The following is a 22,110-nucleotide window of genomic DNA, read 5'->3' on the forward strand; positions in this document are numbered from 1 at the left end:
TTGTCGTAGTATATGGATTAATGGATGGATGGTTTGTTTATCAAAAGTTTTTTAACTTGAGTAACTTTAGAAAGAGACGATGTAGCTTGTGGTAGGAGACAAGCAAGGCTCGGGTGCGGTCTATATTTGGGTTAATGGATTCGTCCGTGCTCCGCAACCAACATGGGAAGTACCTGTTAGTTCGTCCGCTAATTCGTTCCAACCTCGGTTAGATTGTTTAGACCTTTGCTATTTTAACACATATGTACATGTGTGGTTTGTATATTCGTAGCGTAATTGCTAGCCTAACGTAATGTTTGGTACTAGCGTAAACCTGCTTAAGTTTATTTTTTCTAGTAAGTATACATTTTTTAAATTTTTCAACATTGCCAACATGGCAAGTAAGTGTAATAATAAATTAAATTCTTCTCAAAGAACACATTTTCCTTAATAAAATATATTAGTTTTAAAACTTGTTTAATGATCGTCTTCAATGGTTTCGTCGTCAATTTTAACTCTTAATAAATATTTTTTATATAGCTACACATCACATTTGTTATAATTATATGATAATTTAATATGGCCATGGTTATTATTGAGATAATCCGTGAAAAGTCAAGTAGAACTTCACTAGTGGGAGCTAATGACTCTATATTTAGCGCGTGCTGATGTCGACATTCGTTGGTAGCTGGAAATCGTGCTTCGCTTTACTCCATTTAATCACTTCACGAAAATTTTATGATCGTGGGAATAATTTTGGGAGAATATTACGTGAATATGTTCATTTAAATAATTTGTAAATTATAGGCAGGTAAATAGGCAATTTACCTTGCGTGTCCAACTTTCGCTTTTTATATTCCGTTTTTAACACGTGTTTTCGTGCAATATGATTCGCCAAATAATGTTTCACGTTTCAAATTTATTTAAAATAAAATAAATGTATATTTTTAACAGCTTACTGTACAGCTAACAATAACGAGCAAACCGATGACAGATATTGTACAATAACTTTCGAGCTCGGCCATAGAATAGGAATAAAAGTCGAAGGTTGATTACAAAAACAAACAAAACAAAGATTGGAGTGCGGTTAAAATGCAGAAGCGGTAAGGCTGTTAGTGGCAGGCACGCGGCGTACTGTGACGAACCGTAAATAACTAGGTTCTGCATCCGCAGGAACAGTTACTCTAAATTGTTTATTAAAAATACACTTTAACACAAAGCAGTAAGGACCGTAATAAGGGTTTGACTTGTTAATAGGGTACCGTGATTAAAATCGCATAGCTTCCCGCGGTTTTGAATGAACAGTACAAAATGCACATAGTAATGACGCGTTATTGTTTTTGAAATGGTTAGTAAGCAGAGAGATGTGCGTGAGTACGATTCGCTCAGCTTTCATTAACATTTCCTATTCATGTTATCTAAATACGTAATGATGTTAATATAGATGAAAACTACAAATCTGTATGACTTTATTTTGCTGTCTATTTTAAGAACGTTAGACGAGTTTAAAATTTTTCATTTAATATTTATATTTCCAGCCGTACAGAAACTTAAATCCTTAAGCGATATTAATAATGAAAAAGGGAACTAATAAAACTAAGACGATGTTATGGAAATGCATATAAAACGAGTTAAAACAGCCTGCGTTAAATTTGCTAACTATAAATAGAAGCGAATATGCCAATACAACTGACCTCATAAGTTATTTTAGACAACAGGAAATATTGCGTTGATTCGAGTAATAAAATGAATGAGCTACTTACATTTTGTTTTGATTATGATTTCCGTACTGTGTCATATTGTTTTTAAATTTCAAAAATCGACTTATCCTAGTTATCGCTTTAAAATGATTGCTATAAGAAACTCAAAGACAGATGTTTTACTTAGTCTTAACAAATTGACAAGAAATGTAAAGAGTAGTATGTAGTAATTATTATTTTATTGGTAACGCCCAGTATCAACCTGTAAGTAATGATGCTGAACTATTTCTACGCTGCAGACGGGATATCCGTTTTCCAAACCGGAACACGCCGTAGACTTCCAAGTAGTTGCTATGAGATAATAAAAATTCATGCAATTTTAATCTTTAACGTCATAAGCTTTGGCTATTAAAATCGCTTACAGATTTTCACCTGTTGTTTATGCGGCATAGCGATTAGCGACAGAGGAAACTATATTTTGTCCCCTCCTTGATTGCATGACGTCTAGTGGTACGGTTGATGCGATAAGTATGGGGGAAGTTACGGTAACTGAAAGGCCTCGAGTGTTTAACGACTGCGGTAAACATCATTGATGTTTACTTCGTTTATTCGTTTCTAGGTTATATTTGAAGAATTTTATTTAGAAAACTGATTTCGGCGTTATTAAATTAAGGTAAACTGTTGGCGTTTAATGAGGTTTCAAAAAATATAGTTAACAGTAATTATCTGTAAATAAACATTTATTATTATTATTATACAATAAAAACTACTAACATAAATATTTTTTCATATACTTATGTGTATATCCGATGGGTTTTAACATCGGCAAAATCTTAGGAATTTTAATTTTTTTTTTAATTGATTATTCTGAGTAATAAATTACAGTAAAAAAAAAAACAAAAAAGACAAGACCACGGAACTCACCAGACCCAACTGCTTAGTTTTAGTACATTGTCTGTAAAATTAATTTTTGAAACTTATTAAATTGGCGTAGGTTACTACTGTAGATGTGACGGTAGCATGTGAAAGCGATCCCGTGGAGCCAAGTTAAGACGGAAAGGGTACCGCTGGTTTTTTAGTGGCTGGTTAATATTCCGATGTTCGGGGCGCACTCGGCACCTTGGACACCGGCGAGCCCCACATGGAAATGCCGGTCTGGTGCCCGGGAAACCACGGAACAGTGGGGGAAATGCGTAACGCGTTTTTCCAGCGTTAAAAAAAAGGTTACTACTGTAGATAACTAATATAAATTTATGATTTGAAAGAATTTTTTTTTAAAAGTGGAAATTATTTATTATTAAGTTCATATGAATATTATATATTGAACACATTAGTATCTTATAATTTGTAATCGCAATAAATGTTTACTCTAAATGATGAATATTTTTTAATTTTAGTCGGTCATGTGGCTAAGGATATCTGTATATTTCAAATGGCCGAAGGGCACGCACTGCGCCTGCATGGTGGCTTTTTATTGTGGCCTATGGTGTACCGCCGCCATGTCTGCCTCCCGCGGGTCAACGTCCCCGCCTGTCTATTGGCTACGCTCGCTTTGTCAAACATTTGTTCCTTGAAATGAAGACAAATGTTAGTTAATAGTTTATTAACTATTATAACTTCATGTGTCATCGTATCGTAAGTGATGGCTTTTATAAATTTGTCTACTAAAATACTACTTCTTCATATGAAAAGCCATTTAAATAATATAAATGGACGTATTTATTGATATTTAAAACGCTATTATGATTCATTCCAATGATTTCACTATTATTGATTTGTATCTCATAGCTAAGCAAGCTAGACAAGAAACCGGTTTTTTTTTTTAATGAATATTAAGAATCCCTAATGTCATAGTATTACGTAATACTACTGAGGTAATAAGGTATAGAGTCGTAGGAAAATAATCTACAAAAGAATATAAACTATTTTGTACACAACTTTTATTATAACAAAATTTATTTATTTTTGTTATCGCGTATTTCTGCTTGTAGGCGCAAGATATTCTACCAAGATCATATGTATTTAGACCGATCGATTTCATATTTTGAAATTCTGGTCATGAATGAATATAACAGTAGATATCTAAACCGCAATCTTCAACGATGTGGGAATTTATTCCCCTTTTTTTGTTTTATTGCACAACTCGAACGCAACGTTATAGAGTAATTTTTATGGATATATAATTTACCTGCTGTTTACTCCCCAAGCAGTCATTCTACGAATCCTAAAAATGTTAAAAACGAATTAACAAATTTACTTTTTAGTTACTGTCACATAGAAGTATTGAACTATTACAATTATAGTTAAATTAATTTATTTTTTTGAGATTAGTAGGGATGCGCTCTGTGGTTTATTATTAGCGAAGTAGTGATTGAAAGAAATTGTTAATCATTGGAGAATATATACTTCGTTTCATACAGAAAAGCGTTTCAAAGACATGTATATGTATAAAGACATATACTTAGCTTAATGGTTTTAATACTCGTGTCAATAATATATAAAAGCTAAAAGTTCGTGTGTAAATGGTACAATGATGTAATATTAACATGAAACACACTGGCGTGTCGTGGATATTGTGGATTTCACACGAGACAACTTTTTATTGTTCATTGTATTTTATTTACGTCTGCGAGTTGGTTCTGAACTTTGCTAGAATCTGTTGTACAATTTAAATTTTAAAAGGTGCGTAGTTCAATCTATTTAACACGCTGCATCTTTTGTTATAAGTTTTATGTATATTGATCAAGTACTTTCGTCTGTTAGGCATTACAAAAGAAACGTATTCGCAAAGGTAATAAAAGTATAAGTTTTTTCAAAAGTTTATAAAAAATATATATTTTACATTATAATATATGAATCTATCTGTCTAAAAAATTTTTTTATAAATATTATATTATTATATATAATGATAGAGTCGGGTTAACGGTTCGTTCTTTAATATAACAGCCTGAGTCACCTATCAATTTATAAAAATGTATCGACTAACTAAAGTAAAATAAAAAACACACCAGGTACTTCGCGAAGTCGTCGCAATGTCTTTAAATAAAATATCTGAAAATTGACTCACTAAACACAATTCGAACAAATTATTCATACTTGATATTGTTATATTGTATTCTCATTTACTCTAAAAACTTATTTGTTTTACAGCCAAGAAAAAAAATACAAGCGGAATTCAGTATAACATATTATTATATATAATGATAGAGTCGGGTTAACGGTTCGTTCTTTAATATAACAGCCTGAGTCACCTATCAATTTATAAAAATGTATCGACTAACTAAAGTAAAATAAAAAACACACCAGGTACTTCGCGAAGTCGTCGCAATGTCTTTAAATAAAATATCTGAAAATTGACTCACTAAACACAATTCGAACAAATTATTCATACTTGATATTGTTATATTGTATTCTCATTTACTCTAAAAACTTATTTGTTTTACAGCCAAGAAAAAAAATACAAGCGGAATTCAGTATAACTGGTGCTAATGCAATCGCGAATATTATTACGTTCTTAAATAACAAAAGGAGCGTCACGCTTAGAACATACGGTATAAATTTGCTCTATATCTCTGTACCTTTGACCTCTTGTTCGAGGACGTGTGGTCACACACCTTCATTATTATCTAATAAAAGAATAGACTAGCTGTTCTCCTCCGTTTTCTCGGGTTTATATAATAATTAGCACCACCCAACGGCATTGGGTTTTGTAAGTCGTACACTTTTCAGAATACAATTCGAAATTATTGGTAACATATTAAGTGCGTTTATCAAATGTCCTCTCGTCAAACTTAGGCATTTATATGCCAGTGTGTGTGTTCCCGCGTATGTACGAGTATTTGTACATACATTATTTTAGCCATCAGTAAAAGTGCAAGTTGGAAATAAAAACATGTAGACATATACAAAATAACGTCAATCAAAGCAATAACAAAGAAACGCAAAGTAACTGACACAAATACGGTAGGGATTTTATTATGATGATATTAAATCTTATCAGTTGGTTAAAAAATGATTTTTTCGAAGCAGTTTGATGCAAATAATAATATAACAATATGAATAACGCCTATTATGACGAAACTATAATTAAAACAGCTTGCACGTATGAGCTCAGGCGCCGAGAGGCCGCCTCTATTGAGGACACTTGGTAGGCTCATCGTCAATTAACTCAACATCTCTAAATGAATTCAATGTTGAAAATACAACTAGTATTAGATATTCAATTTAACGTGTAGCTATATACATATATATAACACCTTATGAATTGTAATATATATTTAAAGAGTCAATAGCCCAATGGTTTACGCCGCCCAGCGATGTAAAAAGTTGCAGGTTCGATCCTGAACTCTGGGGCTATTGTCGTCCTCATTTCTAACATAAGCGTTATGCTTAATTAGATAAATAGGAATATAGTAATTTCCTGAATGAACATTGCTAATATTGTTTTATTTTTTAAAGTGACTGCTGATTTTCTTGTCGGTGCTTTTCGAGACACACATTCTAAATATGCGGTACCTTCTCTTTTGACTCGTAAGATTACTTTATACAGAATAGAACTCGATTTAATCAAAGTTTCCATGTATTTGTATATAACATTGTAAAATAGAGCAATTATTAATTGAAGACATTTTATTATAAATATGTAGGTAATAGGATTTCATACTTACTTATTTTATTACATTTAATAAAGTAAACTCAAAAGGAATCCGATTAGGCGTGTCGATAGCGCTCTAGAATGGGTATCTAATCTTATCGTATTATGACGTCACGGCAAATAATAAAATATTTCTAGTACAATGCAACTCGATGGGATCGGTGAACATTGTGAAAATAAACATGAAGTATATACGAAAATAATATTTTGTGCAGCGAATTTAGTTTACCGTTACTTTTGTAAACTATAAGCATTAATACCTTTGCTACACATGTGTTTTGTTTCATTAACGCGTTTGTTAATACATAAGCAACGTGTTCAAGGTGAAATGTGTTTTGTAATCAATATTTGTTGACAATTCGTTCAATAAAACAATTTGAGTAACTTAATAAAAAGTCCATCTATGGGGCCTATAATATATAGTTTAGTATATAATATATATATGTTAACTATAAGCATTTCTTAAACGATTTGTAGTGCATCAGTTAATTTTTTCTTTAAGATGATTGATGAATGATTTGTGACGAATTTTTGTTTGTTTAAAAGTTGTTTCCATGAAGCCTACAAAATATGGCTATATAATAAGTTTGGGTATGGAAGAATTCGTTTTTACAGTAGTATGTTCTGATATCAATAATGTATAAGTGTTTATTTTAAAATTGTTTTAACTGAATTCTAATATTATAAATAAATAAATTGTTTATATATATTAATATATTATATTAAAAAATAATTGCCAAACCGTTTTGCTTCAAATAAGCACATCGTCTGTCCTTACGTGAGACGTTAATTTTTATACAAAGGAGACTAATATTTGTATTTATAAATATATCATTAATTTATTAAGAAGTTGTTAAATAAATTATGAAAATATATCACGTTTTTTTTTTCTTTTTTTAGATATTTGAGCGTGGCGCGGTGAGGTGCATTAGGTCGCGATGACGACCGACATCTCGGTGTCCCGCTGGGACCCGTCCATCGGCCACGGCCAGGAGATCATCGACGAGATCGAGTACGATGGCGGCAACTCCTCCTCAAGGCTTTTCGAACGATCGCGCATCAAAGCGCTTGCAGGTATTACTATTGTCATTAAAATAAGCTATTACTTATATTTTTTAAGCGATTTAATACCGCCACAGGAAATTATCATAATTTAGAATTAATTATAAAAACATCGCTACATTAATACAAAAATAAAGATGAAAGGAAATTTATTTAAATTTGCTGTTCATATTGTATAATATATTCATGAAGTTCGGCGTCTGTTTGTATAATAAGTTAAAGGTGTTTACAAGAAATAATATTGTCACAAGATTTCATTGATTCACTATAACGTTTTAGTCTTTGGGTCAGATTATTATAGATGCAGAATACACGTTAACAAATTTAAATCTGAAGAATATTTCTATTCTGTTACTAAGCAAAATTTAACGCTAGTAATGGTTTGGTGCCATGATCTTGTACTCCTATTAACGAGCTCTGGAGATTTCTAACTTTAAGGACAAATATATATTACTTATTTTACTTTTGTAATTAACTTATTACAACAGCATACTATATATTTGATTATGCATCAACGACGTGTAATATCTTACAATAATTTGTAAGTCAAATCGTTGTGATGCTTAAACCGCAGATAGGTACATCGAAAAAGACGGGTTATACATGAATTTCATACAAAAAATCGCTCAGTTTTCGAGTTGTAGCTGTGATATCGTGGATCTGGTTTCTACTTCCTTTACATAGGATTTGTTGTGAAATTCAAACAAAAAATGAAATATTGTCAGAAACGCGAACAAATCTCGTGTGCTTTTAAGCGCAAAAGTGCGCTTTTCTAATTGGCTACTCGTCGTGTTATAAAACAATTTATATCGTGTTCTCGATATGTGACTTGTTTTTAGTTGCCGCTAAACATCAGCAAAAAATTAACGTTTTTTTTTTTTAAATTTATATAATAGTGATACACATTGGGTTTTATGTGAATTAACACTTTTGTTAAGTTACTGAACACAATTTTGAATTCCAACTCGCTCGAAAAATAGAATGAACTAAAGATAGATATAGATAAGATGAGATCTTTGTCTGAGATTTGGCTTGCTACACTAATTCTATTGTGACCGGTCATGAACCTTTAGGATAAACGTTCAATACATTTCAATTTTGCATCATTATATTATATAATATAACCTAACCTCAATGAATTATATGAAGATGTTGTAATATTATTTATTATTTATATTTCTGCGATCAACTTCTGTAACGATATCCTCCGCGATAAGAACATCTATGTAGCCGATAATAATGCGGACACAGTAATGTAGGTAAACGATAAAACGCTTGAGCATATGTACACTTTAATGTGCTTCATAATACATTGAAATATTGTAATTTGTTTAAGACTTAAAATACTAAGACCGAGTAACGGAGTACATGACGTTTAATATATTTATAATGATAATAGGAAAAACAACCTTGTATTATAATTATACACGCTTATCATGACATTGCACTAACCACTGTTTCCGTTTTCCCTACAATGAAGGGATTATTAACATTTGGGCATAATTCATAAATAGTTCGTAAAAATCTTGAACTATTCATTAGTTTTATCTGTAACGTATGAGTTATCTGATACGACCGTACCGTAGATACATTTGGTATATCTTCGACTAGTGATCACGACGAAATATCCGTGACTAACCGGCGTATAAAATGATACTTCGATATCATTCGTAGCGAGAAATCAAAAGTGTATTCAAAATTTAAAAACTTGAATCGAAATCGAGTAATGATATAATATTCAGTACAAGATTAGTTCATTAAACCTAACCGAGTGTTGCCGACATCTGGAGCGTGCGTATCGAATATCCTCGTCCAGTGACCAGTTGAATTTTGTCGCTCTAATTCTTCCCGTTCTTTCGTCGAAAGCCTCAGTCAATCGGTGCTTCTGATATGACATCGACGGAGTGTTATGATCTCATAAGACGCGGTGTCGATATTGAAGTGCCCGGCTTGGAACTTTACTATGACAAAGTCGTGTGCGAACTCAGAGGTTGGTAACAGATCATAGTAGCTGACGGCGGTGCGTTGTATATTTTGCTAAAATTGAAACTTCGTATTAAAGTGTCTTTTTTGCGTTGTCGGTAATGTGGAAAATGAAGTTAATAGTACTACCGATTGTGTTGCTAAAAACATGCTATTTAAATTGTTTGACAAATTTGAATTAAATGAATGTAATACTAAAATATACATAATATTCTTCATTATGTAATGTGTGTTCAATTAAAATATAATTTATTAATATAAGCTTTCACAAATTAGAGTATTGACGCACTTTTAAATAACCTCGGTTTCCGCTCTAAAGCATACGGCAATACGATCTGCATCTCGTATTACTTGTATTATTTACTGATGCCGACGTCAAGGCACTATTATTTATTACAATGGCTCTGCCTCCCGAGGGCGGACGGTCCAGGACGAAGTCGCCGCGGGTGCCTCGCCTCGGTTGCCCCCACTGGCGGCTTATGTGTTAACAATCATTGTTTTCTTTATACTTGTCCGTACATATGAAATGATCGTCTATTATGTTTATTTCTATTTCAACATCGAAGGTCTTGTAGTTTTTATCAAGTCACTGGTGTAGATTTTAATTTCAAAACAAAAGTGATTATCTTAATGTACACTCACCTGCGTTAATTGTATTATAAAATGTCCTTATCTGGAAATTTATCAAACTCGGAGCAATTATAAAATAGATGTGTAATTTATTGTTTCAGACGAACGAGAAAGTGTACAAAAGAAGACTTTCCAAAAATGGGTGAATTCACACCTGGTGCGCGTGGGGTGCCGCATCAATGATCTTAACGTGGACATGAGAGATGGCAAGATGCTCATCAAGCTGCTTGAAGTACTTTCCGGGGAAAGATTGGTTAGTTCATTAAGCAACGATTTTCCTTGTGACTCATAGTGTTCTTATATATCAATATGTACCCATATGAATTGACAAATAATAATTTTACATATGTATAAAAACTCGGGCCATTATTCGACAGTAAGGCCAGTGTATTTGTTATTAAATTAAATGTATTTGACTAAATTATAAGCGCGTGCTACTCACACATTTAAAATTCTCTTACGTCAGAATATTTCCCACACAAATTCAACAATGAAGTTTTCCTCTCGTCGCTAATGTAGTTTCACTTTTGAGTACGGCTCACTGACTTATCAGATGATCGCCAAGCGCCAATGCTTTGTATTATTATAAATCAGTTCAAAATATTAAAGTCAACTCAGTGGGAACTAATGTAATTACATGTCCATATGATATAAGACGATAAAGAGGGTTCTCAAATTTATCAATGCAAATGTATTACTTGTACACGCATGTTGCATTCTAGTTTTTATCTTTGCGGATCAAGTTTTATTAATTAAAAAACAAAAACAGAATTGAATTTATATAGTGATAATAAACCTCAATTCCTTCCTTAACAGCCTCGACCAACAAAAGGCAAAATGCGTATACATTGCCTCGAGAACGTTGACAAAGCGTTACAATTCCTGCGCGAGCAACGCGTGCACCTCGAGAACATGGGCTCGCATGATATCGTCGACGGGAACGCCAGGCTTAACCTGGGTCTCATCTGGACTATCATCCTCCGTTTCCAGGTTTGTAGCTTTTGAATATTGGTCTTACTATAATATAAACCTTTGAACCTGAAATGGCAAGTGCTGGTAAGAGCTTATTTGAATAAAAGTAGTAAGTGACTGGATTTGTAAAATAATACGTAATTAATTTATTTTTATTATTTTGTATTAAAAATCCTTATTATGTCATAACATTATAATATGGGCTTAAATGTATTTCTTAAATTGCAGATTCAAGACATTACTATCGAAGAAACAGACAATAAAGAGACGAAGTCTGCTAAGGACGCACTGTTATTATGGTGTCAAATGAAAACTGCCGGCTACAACAATGTGAATGTACGCAACTTCACGACATCCTGGCGCGACGGGTTGGCGTTCAACGCCATCATACATAAACACAGACCAGACCTCATACAGTTTGAGAAATTACACAGAAGCAACCATATTCATAATCTGAACAATGCTTTCAATGTGGCTGAGGAGAAACTCGGTCTTACTAAATTGTTGGATGCCGAAGGTTAGTTTAGATACGTTTTGAACTAATTAAAATCCACACTTAAAATTACCGTTAAAAAACCCTGGTAAAATTTACCAGAGGTTTTCACTGGCATTGGTCTAGGGCTGCAGATCCCGAGGTCCGAAGTCGAGCCAAAAAGAAGTTACTGTGTTTTTCAAGGAAACAAGCAATATTTATACTATCGGGACTCAGAAACCATGCAATATCGTTGTTCTTACGCCTGCACTGTCATCGGATTTCCTTTCCACCGGGATATGGATAATCTTAGTGTTTGTGCATACACTTTCGCACTATAATATAACATTTGACTAGCCTACGTTACGTTATAAGATTACAAATGAGGTCGTGATCATCAATCGGTTTCCTTACAGCTTTTACACAGGAGTTTCTTTCAAACTTTCCCTAAAATAGTCGTTTTGCTTTCATTTCATATAGTATGATTAAAGACCATTTAAGACTTGAGATTCTAGTGATGTTGTTTGTCGTGTATATGATATGTTCGTCACGGCCTAGCCGTTAATGGAAACTATTCTAGTCTCGACTCAATCTAGAACAAAACTATTAGTGCCGATTAGTTTTGTTCTGACATTATGGATTTCGTTTTACTCGATATCGTAATTCTTACTTTAATTTACATTTCACAACAAAATATTTTTAGTAAGCTCCTCCTAAAAATAATTCTTATACATATAATACACACATATAAATACACATACATACGGTATGTGATATATTTAATAGAAGAAAGAGAAAAAGATCGAATATAATAAAAATCCTAGAGATCGTAAGATCTACTATTCAAATTATAATTTTTTTGGTCAATTTAACGAATACATACTAGTATAAAAAATAAGGCTCAAGTTTAAATTTGTGTGACGTCATAAATAATCAAGGTCTGCGTAATAGGTCAAAATTTATAATTATATTTCGATTTTTACAGACATCGCAGTTGAGCATCCAGATGAGAGATCCATCATCACATATGTGGTTACATACTATCATTACTTCAGCAAGATGAAGCAAGAGACAGTTCAGGGTAAGAGGATCGGCAAAGTGGTCGGCATCGCTATGGAGAACGAGAAAATGATGCAGGAGTACGAGTCACTCACCAGGTAATTGACACACGACACTTTCTTTACATGTTTTGTATTTGTTTTATAATCGTTTAGTATTCTGATTATATTTATGAATTATTTTCATAAAATTTACAATTACAAGTTTCACTTTCACCGTCACAAGTGTAAGTTAAATGTTAGAATACTGACGCAATAACCACAGATAAATAAATTATTTAACAAACCAAATTCAATTCATGAATTCCATGATAAAAATGACATCAATTCCATCGCGCACAAAGAAATTTGGCAACTCCTTTCTTTGTCGCACTACCAAAAAATGGAATTCCTTACCAGCTCACGTGTTCCCCTCCTTTTACAACCCGGGTTCCTTCAAACGAGGCGTGAAGAGGCATCTTGCGGGCCGGCAAGGCGGGGACGGCTAGTACAGAACATTCTTCCCAACTGTACTGGCCGTCGTCGCGTTTGGACTCTACTACCACTTACCATCAGGTGGAGTAGAGTCATTTGCCATCCCGGGGCATATATAAAAAAAAAAAAAATTCATTATTGAATCATCACATTTGTTTGTTGATTGTTAATTTAGAAACTATCAATGAAAAGATAAATAAGATTTGCATCTAATCACGTCTTGTTACAGCGATCTTCTGCAATGGATCGAGCGCACAATCGAAGCTCTGGGTGACCGAACGTTCGCCAACTCGCTGGAGGGAGTGCGTCAACAACTCATACAGTTTGCTAACTACCGCACCGTTGAGAAACCTCCTAAGTAAGATTTCCTTTTAAAATACCAGCTACTTCATTAGTTATGTCACTTATTTAACTGCATGTGTCTAATTTCATTGAAATTCTGCCACATGTGTATTCTACCAACCCGCATTGGAGCAGCGTGGTGGAATAAGCTAATAACATTCTCCTCAAAAGGGAGAGGAGGCGTTAGCCCAGCAGTGGGACATTAACAGGCTTATTTAATGTTATCTAAATATTGCAAATCTTTGCAGATTCGTCGAGAAAGGTAACCTGGAAGTCCTGCTATTCACTCTGCAATCACGCATGCGCGCAGCTAACCAGAAGCCCTACACTCCTCGTGAGGGTCGCATGATCCATGATATCAACCGTGCCTGGGAGCGCCTCGAGAAGGCCGAGCACGAGAGAGAGCTGGCCTTGAGGGAGGAGCTTATTAGGCAGGAGAAACTGGAACAGCTTGCTGCCAGGTGAGTCTGAGATTATTATATTAGTATTATAGGTGAGTGGGGAACTGAAAAAAAATCCAAAATGTGGAAAATAGTTTAGAATAAGTGTAACAGTGATTTCATGAGAGTCAGTAATCACAAGCGTTTTTATATAACTATACTGTTATAAAACTCATAAAAGTTGTCATAGTAAGTTTTTAGCTATATTCGAAATTACAAACAATGCTAATATTTTTATTTACTTTTAGATTCAACCGTAAAGCTCAAATGCGTGAGACATGGCTCTCTGAAAACCAGCGACTCGTCAGTCAAGACAACTTCGGCTTCGATCTAGCTGCTGTGGAAGCGGCCGCCAAGAAACACGAGGCTATTGAAACCGATATCTTCGCTTACGAGGAGCGAGTGCAGGCCGTGGTGGCTGTATGCTCTGAGCTACAGGCTGAGCGGTGAGTAGTCTAATTGTAGTCCATTTTGCTTATTATAGAAACTTTAATTTTTTTGAGAAATTAATTTAATTTTATAGAGAATTAAACATTAAAATCGATAGGAATATCGTTTTTAAAAATTTAAAAAGGGGTAATCCTACTAAGTAGATAGTATATGTCTAAGTTAATTTTTATAAAAAAAACCATTTAACTTTGGTGTCATCTACTTATTATTTTATTATATATAGATGTGTAAATAACATGTTGACACTACTACATGTAACGAAATCGAAAATGGAACAATATTTATATTACAGGTACCACGACATGGAGCGCGTGTGCGCTCGGCGCGACAACGTGCTGCGCCTGTGGGCCTACCTGCTGGAGCTGCTGCGCGCCCGCCGCGCCCGCCTGGAGCTGTCGCTGCAGCTGCAGCAGAACTTCCAGGTGCGATATGGGACGCACCTTATTCCATAGACACATGGTCTATGGAATATGCCCATTAGTGACAACGATACACACATTAATTTTGTATGTATAATAAGCTTGCATAAATTTATTATATTTATACTTTGTAGGAAATGCTGTACATTTTGGATTCCATGGAAGAAATCAAAATGCGTCTGCTGACGGACGACTACGGAAAACATCTGATGGGAGTAGAAGATTTGCTTCAGAAGCATGCGCTCGTCGAGGCTGATATTAACGTACTCGGAGAACGAGTTAAGGTAAAAATGAAAATTGCTTTTTTTACATGACTTCCTAAAATTGTTATTATGTTTATAGTACACATATATCCAAAGATTTCAGTGAAAACAAGAATATAAATGTAATTATTTATAATAACGAATAAATATTATAACTACATAATTTTAAAGCAATAATCGTCCAATCTTCCTTAACGCATGTGAACAACGAATCATGTCATTCGCAGGTTGTTGTGGGGCAGTCACAGCGGTTCCTGGAGCAGGAGGAGGGCGGCTACCGTCCCTGCGACCCCGCCATCACAGTGGAACGCATACAGCAGCTCGAGAACGCTTACGCCGAGCTCGTCCATCTCGCTGTCGAACGCAGGTATTTCTTTATATACAGATAACTGTCACGAAATGGTGGTTCGTTCTTTTAAATCTATCTTATGTTGATTTTTGAGGCATTCAAAGTGACACTATATATCGGAACTTAATTGTTTTTTTGTAACATATATTTTATAAAATGTTATGCTAAATTGTTTGTTTCTCCTGTGAAGCGAATATATTTATATATATTATATAAAAAAAAAACTTTAGTAATTGTATATCTGAATACTGTGTTGTTATACTTAAATAATTAATTTTACCAACTAGAAAGCGTCTCGAAGACAGCCGCAAACTGTGGCAGTTCTACTGGGACATGGCCGATGAAGAGAACTGGATCAAGGAGAAGGAACAGATCGTGTCGGTCGACGACATCGGTCATGATCTTACTACAGGTTGGTAAAGAAGTAAATACTTTTGTACTAAAACGGAACATCCTGAATATTTGCTTTAGAAAACGTCAAAAAGTGACTTTCATATCTTTTCGCATCTCCATGGTATAGGTAAATGCAAGAGTTGTTTATTGATGTTACATAACAATCTCTCTCGCAGTGTACCTGTTGATCTCGAAGCACAAGGCGCTGGAGGCGGACGTGCTCGCTCACGAGCCGCAGCTTATGAGCGTCGCGGCCGTCGGAGACGAGCTCATCTCGCAGGGACACTTCGGTGCCGACAGGATACAGGTGTGTTAACAAAATAACATGAAATAAGTGCTGAATATTAGTGTGTGAGACTTGTCCGTGGTTATTTACGAAACATTTACAATGAAATAAAAATTATTCTAAAAGCCGGTGTTTAGTGTCGTGAATTTTTTTAATTGAAACGTGTTTTGCAGGAGCGTCTCCGTGACATTCTGTCCCAATGGAACCACCTGCTAGACGTGGTGTCCCTCCGCAAGAACAGACTGGATGCCGCTGTGCGCTATCACCAGCTGTTTGCAGACGCGGATGACATCGACAACTGGATGCTGGACACACTAAGGTTTTACGATATATACCTACATAAAGTACATATATATCCATACTATATATATATATATATATATTCTTTATGTATATATATACATAAAGAATTTCAAACGATTTCTTTTCATAATTATTTAATTTTGATTGTAATATTACAGACTCGTATCATCCGAGGATACCGGTGTTGACGAGGCGCAAGTGCAAAGCTTGCTGAAGAAGCACAAGGACGTAACCGACGAACTCAAGCACTACGCAAATGTCATACAGCAGCTCAAACAACAGGTAAAATTAAAATAATATTGTAAGTTATGCAATTTAACTTTTAGTTGAAAAATAACGACGGCCATTTATTGTACATGCCGCAAAAAGTTAGTTTTGACAATACGATGTCACAGGCCAGCGAGCTGAGCCCCGAGGACGCGAACAGCGGCGAGGTGCGCGAGCGGCTGGCCGCCATCGACGCGCGCCACGGCGAGCTGGCCGAGCTGGCGCGCCTGCGCAAGCAGCGCCTGCTCGACGCGCTGTCGCTGTGCAAGCTGCTGGCCGAGGCCGACGCCGCCGACCAGTGGATCGCCGAGAAGGACCGCATGCTCGACACCATGTTACCGCCCAAGGACATCGACGACGTCGAGATCATGAAGCACCGGTGAGTGATATTGTTTTAACTATATAATTTGAAAGCTTTAAATTGGTAAATTAAACGCTCATTCTTTTTCGTTTGTGCTTCAGCTACGACGGTTTCGATAAGGAAATGAATGCCAACGCGTCTCGCGTGGCCGTCGTGAACCAATTGGCGCGACAGCTCATTCACGTTGAGCACCCGCAGGCGCCCGCCATACAGGAACGGCAAGCCGCGCTCAACCAGGCCTGGAGTTCGCTCCGAGAGAAGGTACTCACTTGTACAATTAAAACAGCAAAATGTATTTTATAATTTTAAGAAAACATATTTTATTATTTTTTGTTTTAGGCGGAAGGAAAGAAGGACGACCTCAAATCAGCACAAGGCGTACAGACTTTCTATATCGAATGCCGAGAGACCGTATCCTGGATCGAAGACAAGAAGAGAATCCTTCAACAGACCGACAACCTGGAAATGGATCTCAACGGTAAGATTTCATAGATATTTTTTTAAAAATAATAATGACTAACGGTGTAATTTAAATAATTTCATCGTTAAGTATCCACATCGCGAAACCGAATTAGTCCTAATGCTAATCCTAGAGCCTGTTTGATTTGAACGCACGTTGTTATTTTTTTTAGATCAACACGATTGTTACGCATTTTTAAAGAATACAATTAAAAATATTTGCATTCCTTAAGGTGTGATGACCCTACAACGTCGCCTGTCCGGCATGGAGCGCGACTTGGCCGCCATCCAGGCGCGCATCACGTCTCTGGAGAACGAGGCTAGCGCCATCGAAGACGAACATCCCGACGAGGCGCGCCTCATCCGAGACCGCATACACACCATCACGGACAACTGGGACCAGCTCACGCAGATGGTCAGTCTTTGTATAATAACTAGCAGCCTTTTTGTAGGATTCGTTTTCATTCGTTCGCACGTGTAACAACGTGTCATCATTTTTAATCTTTTTAGATTAAATAATTATCACGGTGGTACCGATCTACAATCACCATCTGCAAAAGATATCAAAACCATGTAACTCTGTCGCATTGTTCGCAATAGGAACATTGACAGTAGCAAATAGAATGTACTCTAAGCTGTTTCTATCTAAATAAAAAAAGCTTGTGTTACTGCGTATTTACTCACATGTTTTACGTTAACCAAATTCATTTCTTAGAAAATACTTTCTCAATACAGCTCAAGGAGCGCGACGCAAAGTTGGAGGAGGCTGGCGATTTGCATCGCTTCTTACGCTCCGTCGATCACTTCCAAGCTTGGCTAACCAAAACCCAGACCGATGTTGCTTCCGAAGGTAAAGTCTTACACTTTTTATTAGCGATTATGGTACACTCACTGGTATTTTAAATACTATCATTTACTATATTGATCACTTTGTTATAGTTTATGATCATTTTGTTATCAGATATTCCCGGAAGCCTCCCAGAAGCAGAGAAGTTGCTATCTCAGCACCAGACTATCAAGGAAGAGATCGATAACTATAAGGATGAATATGCTAAGATGATGGAGTATGGAGAGAAGATTACTGCTGTAAGTTTTATTTTCTTGAAATAATTTTAATGCTAATATTAATATAGGTCTATATGGTTATAAATAAATCCCTTTCTTTATTGAACAGGATCCTTCGACCCAAGACGACCCGCAGTACATGTTCCTGCGCGAGCGCTTGAAGGCGCTGCGCGAGGGCTGGGCTGAGCTGCAGCAGATGTGGGAGAACAGGCAACAACTGCTTACACAGAGTCTCGAACTTCAGCTGCTGCAGCGCGATGCGCGTCAAGCGGAAGTGTTGTTGGCGCACCAGGAGCACAGGTCGAACGATAAAATAAATGCCTATATTTGGAATTTCTATATAAAATAATAATATACTAATATATATTTTTATTTATTTAATTAACAGGTTAGTCAAGGCTGAGCCACCTGCAAATCTAGAACAAGCTGAAAACACCATCAAGGAACACGAAGCCTTCCTTACTACTATGGAAGCCAATGACGATAAAATCAATTCCGTTGTTCAATTCGCGAACCGCCTCGTTGAGGAGAGACATTTCGATGCTGACAAAATTCAACGTAAAGCTGAGAGTATACGGGCGAGACGAGACTCTAATCGTGAAAAAGCACTACAGCAGATGGAAAAACTGCAAGACCAATTACAGCTTCACCAGTTCCTTCAAGACTGTGATGAACTCGGAGAGTGGGTACAAGAGAAGAATGTCACAGCTCAAGACGACACCTACCGCTCGGCCAAGACGATTCACTCGAAATGGACTCGCCATCAAGCATTCGAAGCGGAAATCGCAGCTAACAAGGAACGTCTATTTGCAGTTCAGAACGCGGCTGAGGAACTCATGAAACAAAAGCCGGAGTTCGTAGAAGTTATTTCCCCCAAGATGCATGAACTTCAAGATCAATTTGAAAACCTCCAAACAACGACTAAAGAAAAGGGTGAACGACTATTCGACGCAAACCGTGAGGTTCTCCTTCACCAGACTTGTGACGACATTGATTCATGGATGAATGAGCTCGAGAAACAAATCGAGAACACAGACACTGGCACTGATCTGGCATCTGTCAATATTCTTATGCAGAAGCAACAGATGATCGAGACTCAGATGGCAGTTAAGGCTAAGCAGGTTACCGAACTCGAAACTCAAGCGGAATACCTGCAAAAGACCGTTCCAGATAAAATGGAAGAGATTAAGGAAAAGAAAAAGTCTGTGGAGCAACGTTTCGAGCAGCTCAAAGCACCCCTATTGGATCGCCAACGACACCTAGCGAAGAAGAAGGAGGCGTTCCAATTCCGCCGAGATGTCGAGGATGAAAAGCTATGGATTCATGAAAAAATGCCTCTGGCGACCAGCACCGATTACGGAAATTCATTATTCAATGTCCAAATGCTTCAGAAGAAGAACCAATCATTAAAGACGGAGACCGATAACCACGAGCCAAGAATATTGACAGTCATTTCCAACGGGCAGAAGTTGATTGACGAGGGACACGAAGATGCGCCCGAATTCAAAAACCTTATTGAAGAACTCACCGCGCGGTGGCGAGAACTTAAAGGTGAGTTTTTGTTCGTTTTTTGAGTTAATGTTATATAATTAAAAAAAATAGGTTACTTAAGGTTCTAAAAAAAAACCATTTCTTTGTTTTTATTAGATGCCATCGATCAACGTAAGGACAACCTGGCCCAATGGGAGAAGGCTCAGCAATATCTGTTCGATGCGAATGAAGCCGAAGCGTGGATGAGCGAACAAGAACTTTACATGATGGTGGAGGATCGTGGCAAGGATGAGATCTCCGCACAGAATCTCATGAAGAAACATGAGATACTGGAGCAGGCAGTAGATGATTACGCACAGACGATCAGGCAGTTGGGAGAGACTGTTCGCCAACTGACTAGCGAAGAACATCCTTTGAGGTTAGTGACTACATTGGAAATTGCTTTGTATTTTAATGACAAAGAGAGAATATCAGTTAGCAAATTTTAGAAAATAACTTTTACTAAATGAATAAGCCTGTCTGTTACTAGTTATTGTATAATATTAATTCTTTTTTCTAATAATTTATATTTTGTGTACAAGGAATGATTTATAATTTTTATTTTTATTTCACAGTGAACAGATTTCCGTTAAACAATCACAAGTTGACAAATTGTACGCCGGCCTGAAGGATCTGGCTGGTGAAAGACGTGCCAAGCTGGATGAGGCATTGCGGTTGTTCCAACTGTCGCGTGAGGTGGACGACTTGGAGCAATGGATCACGGAGCGGGAACTCGTCGCCAGTTCGCAAGAGTTGGGACAGGATTACGACCATGTCACGGTAAAAAAATACTGTCATATTCAATCAAACAGAATGATAATGGATTCAATTATATCAATTTTCTGGCATTGATAATGTGAATAGAGTTGACATATTACAGAATAAACAATTGATTTGAATTTTGCCCGCTATGCAAATACCAGCTACATGAAATGATCAAGTAAAACACGTATAATATACCTTATGCTGTGCAGCTACTGTGGGAGAGATTCAAGGAGTTCGCTCGCGAGACTCAGTCGGTGGGCTCGGAGCGCGTGGCCACCGCCGAGCGCATCGCCGACCAGATGATCGCCATGGGGCACTCCGACAACGCCACCATCGCGCAGTGGAAGGAGGGCCTGCGCGAGACCTGGCAGGACCTGCTCGAGCTCATCGACACCAGGACGCAGGTATCGCTCGTTAACGAACTTTTGTTGTTTTTCAAAATTCAGACGTTCGTCTTATATTTTATTGTTTTAAATAAATACATAACATTCGTCACAGTGAGAGACGACACGCTAATGCATATTTGTATAGATGCTGGCCGCATCTCGCGAGCTGCACAAGTACTTCCACGACTGCAAGGACACGCTGCAGCGCGTGAACGAGAAGGCGCGCGGCGTGAGCGAGGAGCTCGGCCGGGACGCCATCAGCGTCGGCGCGCTGCAGCGCAAGCACCACAACTTCATGCAGGACCTCAGCACGCTGCAGCAGCAGGTATGCGATGCATTTTCAAATGCATAAAAGTGTCAATCCCGCTCCATTGGCTGCGAATCTCCTTCGTTAATATAAATTGTGAGAAATGTTGTACCGTTGCAATATAAAGAAATGCACACGGACGATTGCGGCGGCAGGTGGAGGCGATCAGCAGCGAGTGCGCGCGGCTGGGCGCGTCGTACGCGGGCGACAAGGCGGCGGAGATCACGCGGCGCGAGGCCGAGGTGTCGGACGCGTGGCGCGCGCTGCACGCCGTGTGCGCCGCGCGCCGCGACAAGCTGGAGGACGCCGACCAGCTCTACCGCTTCCTCAGCCAGGTGCGCGACCTCACGCTGTGGATGGACGACGTCGTGCGCTCCATGAACACCGGCGAGAAGCCGCGGTGAGTGTCCCGCCTCGCGTGCCGTCTACCCGTGAACGAAAACGGTCGCTTCGAACGCCTCCCATTGCAGCGACGTGAGCGGCGTCGAGCTGCTGATGAACAACCACCAGTCGCTGAAGGCGGAGATCGAGACGCGCGAGGACAAGTTCACGGCGTGCATCGGGCTGGGTCGCGAGCTGCTCGCGCGGCAGCACTACGCGTCGCCCGACATCCGCGACAAGCTGCTGCAGCTCACCAACCAGCGCAACGCTCTGCTGCGCCGCTGGGAGGAGCGCTGGGAGAACTTGCAGCTCAGTGAGTGACATACTTAATACCCCGAGATGTAACACAACTCTCTTATA

The 22,110-nt window shown here is 37.5% G+C and overlaps 1 protein-coding gene across 13 annotated transcripts in view; it reads left to right on the forward strand.

Moving 5' to 3' along the window:
* The window catches only part of LOC126769368 (spectrin beta chain), a 50,684-nt gene that overhangs the window by 18,909 nt on the left and 9,665 nt on the right, over positions 1 to 22,110 (forward strand). For 12 of the 13 annotated variants that reach the window (XM_050488078.1, XM_050488081.1, XM_050488077.1 and 9 more), the window contains exons 2-30: positions 7,234 to 7,407; positions 10,110 to 10,261; positions 10,825 to 10,998; positions 11,209 to 11,497; positions 12,438 to 12,609; positions 13,214 to 13,342; positions 13,575 to 13,787; positions 14,015 to 14,212; positions 14,509 to 14,638; positions 14,770 to 14,919; positions 15,126 to 15,265; positions 15,535 to 15,659; positions 15,817 to 15,947; positions 16,100 to 16,245; positions 16,388 to 16,511; positions 16,625 to 16,875; positions 16,959 to 17,118; positions 17,197 to 17,335; positions 17,550 to 17,731; positions 18,052 to 18,166; positions 18,278 to 18,402; positions 18,491 to 18,681; positions 18,770 to 19,932; positions 20,029 to 20,290; positions 20,487 to 20,691; positions 20,886 to 21,080; positions 21,208 to 21,387; positions 21,525 to 21,769; positions 21,840 to 22,063. In XM_050488078.1, the coding sequence (XP_050344035.1) occupies positions 7,272 to 7,407; positions 10,110 to 10,261; positions 10,825 to 10,998; positions 11,209 to 11,497; positions 12,438 to 12,609; positions 13,214 to 13,342; positions 13,575 to 13,787; positions 14,015 to 14,212; positions 14,509 to 14,638; positions 14,770 to 14,919; positions 15,126 to 15,265; positions 15,535 to 15,659; positions 15,817 to 15,947; positions 16,100 to 16,245; positions 16,388 to 16,511; positions 16,625 to 16,875; positions 16,959 to 17,118; positions 17,197 to 17,335; positions 17,550 to 17,731; positions 18,052 to 18,166; positions 18,278 to 18,402; positions 18,491 to 18,681; positions 18,770 to 19,932; positions 20,029 to 20,290; positions 20,487 to 20,691; positions 20,886 to 21,080; positions 21,208 to 21,387; positions 21,525 to 21,769; positions 21,840 to 22,063 (6,046 nt within the window). In that variant the 5' untranslated portion in view covers positions 7,234 to 7,271. Of the gene's footprint in view, positions 1 to 6,522; positions 6,657 to 7,233; positions 7,408 to 10,109; positions 10,262 to 10,824; positions 10,999 to 11,208; positions 11,498 to 12,437; positions 12,610 to 13,213; positions 13,343 to 13,574; positions 13,788 to 14,014; positions 14,213 to 14,508; positions 14,639 to 14,769; positions 14,920 to 15,125; positions 15,266 to 15,534; positions 15,660 to 15,816; positions 15,948 to 16,099; positions 16,246 to 16,387; positions 16,512 to 16,624; positions 16,876 to 16,958; positions 17,119 to 17,196; positions 17,336 to 17,549; positions 17,732 to 18,051; positions 18,167 to 18,277; positions 18,403 to 18,490; positions 18,682 to 18,769; positions 19,933 to 20,028; positions 20,291 to 20,486; positions 20,692 to 20,885; positions 21,081 to 21,207; positions 21,388 to 21,524; positions 21,770 to 21,839; positions 22,064 to 22,110 lie in introns of those variants that run through there. The other variant, XM_050488075.1, reaches the window with a different exon arrangement.

Source organism: Nymphalis io, chromosome 7 (genome assembly GCF_905147045.1).
Source record: "Nymphalis io chromosome 7, ilAglIoxx1.1, whole genome shotgun sequence".
NCBI lineage: Eukaryota > Metazoa > Arthropoda > Insecta > Lepidoptera > Nymphalidae > Nymphalis > Nymphalis io.